The sequence below is a fragment of the Panicum virgatum genome, chromosome 3K, assembly GCF_016808335.1.
Source record: "Panicum virgatum strain AP13 chromosome 3K, P.virgatum_v5, whole genome shotgun sequence".
Taxonomy (NCBI): domain Eukaryota; kingdom Viridiplantae; phylum Streptophyta; class Magnoliopsida; order Poales; family Poaceae; genus Panicum; species Panicum virgatum.
The window spans coordinates 11,674,133-11,681,392 of NC_053138.1; the positions used below are offsets into that span (position 1 = coordinate 11,674,133).

The 7,260-nt window shown below is 53.0% G+C and overlaps 1 protein-coding gene across 1 annotated transcript; it reads right to left on the reverse strand.

The window, feature by feature from the left end:
• Positions 1–2,101: 2,101 nt before the first annotated feature.
• Positions 2,102–4,483, reverse strand: LOC120697588 (acyl transferase 7-like). The gene is made up of 2 exons (XM_039980865.1): positions 3,754–4,483; positions 2,102–3,639 (listed from the first exon to the last, which is right to left on the reverse strand). The coding sequence occupies exons 1-2, from the start codon at positions 4,195–4,197 to the stop codon at positions 2,788–2,790; spliced, it is 1,296 nt and encodes a 431-aa protein (XP_039836799.1). The 5' UTR covers positions 4,198–4,483; the 3' UTR covers positions 2,102–2,787.
• Positions 4,484–7,260: the final 2,777 nt, after the last annotated feature.

The window sequence follows — 7,260 nt, forward strand, 5'->3', positions numbered from 1 at the left end:
TTTGGAATTCTTTGAACGAGTCAAATCGTGAGCTCTTTTTCCAGGGATTCTATGGCTAATCGTTTTCTTTTTTATTTTAAATCAATGACTCTTAGACATACGAGACACCTATTTTTCTTCTTTCTGATCAGCTCTGATTCTCTCCTTCCTCTCACCAAAAGCTACGCATCGCTCCCTTCCCTTCCCCCGCTTTCCATGATCGCTACCCTAGCTAGCCATGTCCTTCTCGCCGTGTCCATCCATCCATCCAACCATTCTTTCCACCCATGGCCGACACTGTTTCCATCACTTACCATCGCCTTAACCTCCACTGTCAATGTGTCATTCTGACCTACCCTATCCCCAGCCTCAAAACCTAACCCTTTTCCAAAAAGAAATGGGCCGAACAAATCTTCGTTTTCAAGCGACGGATCTACAAGTGGTGTGCTCTAAATTTCAATTTAAAAAAAAAACAAGTGGTGTGGTTAGCAATGCTCTTTTTTTATACACTGGCGCTCGTCTAGTAAATAGTAGTAGTGCACAGAGGAATGGCATCTTCTGGCGCCTGCTTTTTTACCAGGGGGCAAATAATGCGGTTTTCACTTGCGTGCAAATTGTGCAAAGCGAGTGAGTTTGGTTGCACTTCTTAAGTTTTTATGAGCGCTCATTTTCGCTGTTTGGGGAGATTGTAAGCGCGCACCGCGGTGGGTTGTTGCTTCAAACCGGAGGAGAACTGCTGCGTCGTGAAGTCGAAGAGTTAAGTCAAATGTGAACTAAATCCAACCGGTTTAATCTGAACCCAACTACTGCATACGAACAATTTGTTTATATGAGAAAATAAGCTCCCGGATGATCACCATCACACACACGAAACTCGTTTTTTTTTTTGACCTCCCGCCGACACTTTTGGCGTTGGTCCTCCCCGCAATGTACGGGGTAGCTTCCTTGCAAGCAGCCTGCAAGCTAGCAAGATACCCATACCAGACGTGAAAGACGCAATGCCCCCTATGCCCCCATCAGCGTCGGCGAGCAGTGCCGTCGTTCTGCTACGGGAGCCGTTGGGGTCGCGCCATCACCCACCCGCCCAGCCCCTTGTTGGATCGCCTCGGCGTCTGATGTGTGATGCACGCACGCGTGCGTCTCCCACGATCGACAAGGAAATAAACTTTGCGCCCCCTACTACGAATTTGCTGCGTTTCTACTCCACTGTTTCTCGCCACCATCTGACCTGACCTGATCATAAAAGTTTATGACAAAACGCTACCTAATCGTACACATATTAATTTAGGTAGAAAATGGAAATCACGCTAACACTATGGGATAACCCCTCACCTGGCATGGGGCGCGAGCTCGCCTTGGAGAAGCACGCTGCAGGTAGTAGCATACACCACATTTCGCAGGATGGGAACGGGATGTCCCGCTCCATCGCCTTCCAAGTGTGCCTTATGGAATTTGAATGTATGGAGACCTCAGAATTAGTCTCCCTTTAGTCTCTCCTAAAAGAAAATCTCCATGTTTGGGGGGTGTTGCGCTAACAGTAGCAGTGACCTGGACGGACCTGAACAGTAGGCAGGGAAGCCACGGTCGCCCCCAACCTCTGTCGGTCGTGGCAGGAAAACAGCGCGGACGAGAACGGCTGCCACCCCTGCTCGGCAGCCCACACGTACCAGCTAGCTGACACCGACACGACACCATGGAGGAACTGATGGACTCGTCAATGCGGACGCAAGCTAGCAGGCAGGCGGCCACTAGAGATTTTCTTTTTTTTTTAAAGGATCCACTTGAGATTTTGGAAGACACCAAGTCAGTGAACGTTCTGAACACACCACACCGTGTGGCAACTTGCAGAAGCGAGATGGGTTTCAGACTTTCAGCGATTCACGTGAATTTTTATTGGATTTCATTTTGAGGGTTTGGCTTACATATGTTAGTGTATGGGCTTAAGTTTTTTTTTTCCAAGAAGAAATTAAGGTATGCACTCATGCTTGAGAAAGGTCGAGTTCTCACATCAACTTCTGGTAGGGAAAGAGCATGTCGCTAACCGTGTTTAATATTCTAAGTATCGGTGGCCCTACAAGATGCGACCTCTATTAACATCAATATTTCAAAAAGATTTGACTAATGAGAATCACAAAATGATAACAAATCATAAATAATTTACATTTCTGACCAAGGATCTCAGCAGAATTTATAATTTCTGAATAAAATGGAGCACGGACAAGCACCACTTTCAGAAGTCAGAAATTTAGAATCCGCAATTCAAAGGCTGTACTCATTATTGGCTTGTGTATAGTATATGACAAAGAAGAAAAAAAATGTTGAATACTATAATACAGGTCATCGAATCCACATCTTTATATTGAGATTTAGGGGGAGGTTAGTTGGTGGCTTCCCACCAAGTCCAGCTTTGATCATCCTTCCTTCAATCAAAGCCCCCCCCCCCCCCCCCCCCCCCCCCCAAGAACTGACAGCAGAAAATAAGAAGAAAAGAGGACATGTATACACACAGCTAGAGTCCTAGACCAGCCTCCCACCACCACCAACAAAAGAAGACGACATCCAAAGGAAATAAGGAATCCAATACCAATCCCACTATTGCCAACTACCGTCTAGCTGTCTACCAGTCCCCCAAACCTGCTGGCTCTATGTACTTTATCGATATTTTGTCACTTTCTGACTTTATTCTTTGCTGTCGCTCTTCGTCACCAGAAGGGCTGTTTAATGCCATTACCCCCTGCTAATTACGTACCGCGGTAATTTAATCGAAGAGTTTAAAAGAACAACAGATGGAATGGAAGGTGTGGATTGCTAGCAGTTCATGTCCACCAGGGCGTCGTGGAAGGCGGCGACGCGGTCGGGCGTCACGCACTGCGTGATGAGCCGCGCCCCTGGCTTGTGGGCCCAGGGCTTGACGAGGATGCACGTGGCGATGCAGTCCAGGTTCGTCAGCGGCACCACGTGGGCTGGCGGGCCCCACCCGTAGTCCACCTCGGCGAAGCCCAGCCGCGTCCAGTCCGACACCAGCAGCGTCCGGTAGTCGGAGGTGATCTGGTAGGGGTCCCCGGCCTCCTCCCCGGCCGCCCACCGCGCGAACTCGGACGGCAGCCGCTTCTTCCCCTCCCTGATGATCCTCACCACGTCGGTGACCGAGGAGGTGGAGACCTTCCCGGCCGTGGAGGACACGCGCATGATGTAGTAGCAGTTGCCGTAGAAGCCGACGCCGGCGCGCGGGAGGCGGGCGGCGAGGAGCGGGCGCGCGTTCACGGCGAAGCAGAGGTGGACGGGGGTGTCGGCGTCGAACGCCGCGGCGCGGGTGCGGCTCTGCCACGCCTTGGCGATGAGCACCTCGAACGCCGAGCAGCGGCCCCCGCCCGACGCCGCCGCGAACTGGGACTTGAAGTGGTCGATGTAGTCGGCGGAGATGTCGATGGCCAGGTACTCGAGGCGCTTGGCGCCGTCCAGCTCTGGGAGGCTGCCGACGTGCGCGCCGGCCGGGTCCGGGATGGCGTCGCGGCCCCAGGTCGGGGGCGGCGAGATCTGGTCCGCCCCGCGCGCCAGCTCCCCCACCGCGCCCATGAACTTGGCGGCGCCCAGCCCGTCCGCCACCGCGTGGCTGAACCGGAACCCCACCACGAAGCCGCCGCACCCGAACGTGGTCACCTGCAGCAGCAGATTCGGCGCCGGCGGTCAGAGAGCCGGAAGGAAATCCCGAATCCGCGCCCAATCGGAGCAACCCCGCACAATGCGGCTCGAATCGAGGAGGCCCCCGCGTACCTGGACGAGCAGGATGAGCTTGTTCTCCTCCTCGCGGGTGGGGCGCGGCAGCGGGTGCGGGAGCAGGTCGTCCTTGGGGATCTGCAGCGGGTACTCGAGGTAGTCGACGTCCTCGAGCCGGCACCGAACGGCGGCCTCGACGAACCAGACGCCCTCGCCGCTGCAGTCGACGTGGAGCCCCCCGGCGGCGTCGGACACGGCGAGGCGGCCCGCGAGCGGGTAGTACTCGACGAGCGCCCGCGCCAGGGCGCGCTGGATGGTCTCCGCGGGGCTGACCCCGTCCCGCGCCGGGTCGGGCTTGAAGACGTGCAGCGACTCGATGAGCGCCATCTGGGTCGGGTAGCGGTCGAGCCAGGACAGGCGGTGCGGGCCGGTGGGCGTGGGCTCCGCCGGCGGCACCAGGCGCTGCGCCAGCCGCTCCACCGTCTTCGCCGCCGGCTCCATGGCTGGCTGGCTCGCCGGGCGAAGGCGGCGAGGAAGGGAAGGAGAGGAGAGGCCCCCCTGCTCCGCCTGTGCCTTGGCTAATTCGGTGGTGGTGGAGGAGGGAGACCGGTGGGTGGGGTGTGCGCTGTCGAGGTGAAGTGAAATTGGAGTTATGTGCAGCGGCGGAGGTGGAGGGTTTTATAGATGGGTGAGTTCGTCGGGGAGTGGATGGGCAAGCAGGCGGCGCGGCGCTTCTCTTCTCCGGGAGGGGGAGGGGGAGAGGGGAGGGGGAAGGTGGCGCACACGCACAGTGGCGGACGCCGGACGGGGACAGCCGGACTCTGACCTCTGGGAGGCAGGCAGGCAGCCAGCAGGTAACGGGAGCATGGGAGCAGGATGGGGCCTGGGCCTGGGCCTCGGGGTGCCCGTGAGTGACGAGGATGCGAGTCACATGGACCCGGTCCACGAGCCATCCAATCCGAAACCTGCTCTATACCGTGTTTGACGCATGAAAAAAAATAATTGGCGATTGGATTGTTAACCTGCTCGTAATCACTTGCCGCCCAAACTGAAACCTGAACCAGCAGCGATCAGCATTCCATTTCTTTTCTCTTTTTTGAGAGGCTCAGCGATCCGTATTGAGCGACGCCGCCATTGCCCTCCCCATCCTGTTCCCTCCCTCTCCCCTCTCACTGGCCTCCGGCTGGTCCCGGGGGCCGGAGCCGTGGCAGCTGGCGCGACGGCAGGGGATGGGCGCGCCAGAGCGCCGCGCCGCGCGGTCCTTCAACGCGGAGAGCCGCAGCAGGGTGAGATCAGGAAAACGCGTCGTGCTGGCCGCCGTCGCCGCGGGGCTCGCCGGTTCTTTTAATAAAAAAATAGACCGTGCTCGCGTTGGGAATGTCCGCAAGGAACGGAGAATGCATGCACGCATCCGACAGGGGTCGGGTCGGGCGAAGGAACCCGTCCGCCGCCGCTAGGGGCGCCAGAGAACAGCGTGGACGGGGTCGGGCGGGCGCTGGAAGTGGAACCTGCGTGGACGGTAGGAGGATTTGCTTGGGCAACAGTTCCGACCCCCTTCGCAACAGAGGGAGCTGCCCCGAACGAACCTTCCATTGCAGTCCTGCCGTGCGTCCGTCAATTGGACGTACGCAGGGGTGGTAACGAGCTATCGTTTTAGTGGTCTCTTCACAGCCCAACAAGATTCTTAAATATTTTAGTTCAAAATTATATAAGTTTAGAGCTCGGTTCTTTTAGGGCCCGGCTCTTAGATTTTCTAGTTCAAAATGTTAAGCCCATTACCACCCCTAGACGTACGTGCTGCACGTACTCCTAGGTCCTCTTTGGGAGGGTTTCGGCCAGCTCCGGCTTCTACACTATTCATCTAGTGTTGACTACTATTCACTGAAGCGGGGGAGCCACAAAATGCTGGCTCCGCGGCTCCAACCTCCCTTATGTTGGCTGTAGCGCGGAGCAACAAAATCAGCTTCAAACTACAGTGTTGCAAACAGTGAAAAACAGTGCCCAAGAGCCGGAGCCGATGCGGCCGAGCCCTCCCAAACAGAGCCTAATTGGTAACCAGCTGCTCTGCTCAACATGCGTAAGAAGCTCGAGGATCTGTTTGGGCGCCTTGCGTGGATAATGTTGCATTATTATTTATTGGTTTCTTCATCAACTTTGGGCGCTGCAGTTCGTACCTCCTCCATCCTCTGTCAGACTATAGCATCACGCGTGCACGTCACAATACAAGTGTCGCCTGCGCCTCGTCTCACGGAGCATACTCCTAGTATATCCTTCGCCGGCGCCGCACATGCCGCGGCACGCACGATATGATCGACCAGAGAGAGCTGGCTCGAGCCCTGTGCCGCACCGCCGCTTCTCTGGTCAGGTGCGCCGCCGCGTACGGCCCTCGCGAACCAACCGCGTTGACTCTGGGGAGGACTAACGGTCTGTTTAGTTCATTTTGCAAAAAAAATTTACAAAGGAATCTTGATAATTTGAAGTACTAAATGAAGTCTATTTGTAAAACTTTTGGTATAGATGGGTTGTAAATCGCGAGATGAATCTAATGATGCTAATTAATCCATGTTTAATCAATAATTAGCGGATGGTTACTGTAGCATCATTGTTGCAAATTATGGATTAAATAGGCTCATTAGATTCGTCTCGCGATTTACAGCCCATCCATGCAAAAAGTTTTGTAAATAGACTTCATTTATTGCTTCAAATTAGCAAGATTCTGTTGTAAAATAATGTGTTTACAATATTTTTACATTTACATGTAAAGAACTAAACAGGACCGCCGTAGCTAGCAGTCGGGGTCATTAGCGTACGTACGCGTGGGCCAGGGTCACAGGCTCGCAGCGTGCGTCTCGTTTGGTGATGGTGAACACCGGAACACGATGATCTCACACACACTGCTCCTGCTACTCGTCGCATACGAGCGTGACAGCAAAGTTTGGCACCACGCTCCCTCGCTGCCTGCTAAATACTTCCTCCCTTTCAAATTATTAATCATTTTTTGTTATGTACTTAAATATAATATATATTTAAATGTATTATAAAATAAGTACATCATAAAAATTATACACCAAAAAAATTTAAAACGACTACATAGGGTAGTAAATACAATACTATTTCTGCTACTGGTCTATGTACGGTGCCAGCCGCGCTCCTCTCAAATAATAAATCGTTTTAGTTTATAAAATATTCAAGATAAATAGATAATCTATAATTTGACTATCTATAGGTCCATAGCCCATAGGCCTTATTTAGTTGCATGTGTAAAGTTTTTAGAAGGAAATCTTTCTACATTTGAAATACTAAACATACACTAATCACAAAATTAATTACAGAACTTGTCGTCTGATTATTGTATCAACTTATCGTCTGATTACGACCTCATTAGGTTCATTAGATTCGTCTCGCGATTTACAGGCAAATTGTGCAATGTGTTTTTTATTTCGTCTAGATTTAAATCTCCCTGCAGAAGCCGAATTTTTTTTTGGAATTTTACATTATACAACTAAATAAGGACTATACCTAATAATAGATAGCCCTGCCAACTCCGCGGTCGTGCACAGAAGT

Excerpts from the sequence above, each read along its gene's own strand:
- LOC120697588 (XM_039980865.1), bottom strand. The coding sequence starts at position 4,197 with ATGGAGCCGGCGGCGAAGACGGTGGAGCGGCTGGCGCAGCGCCTGGTG. Across the intron at positions 3,640-3,753 it reads AGCTCATCCTGCTCGTCCAG|GTGACCACGTTCGGGTGCGG; the intron begins GTACGCGGGGGC and ends CTGCTGCTGCAG.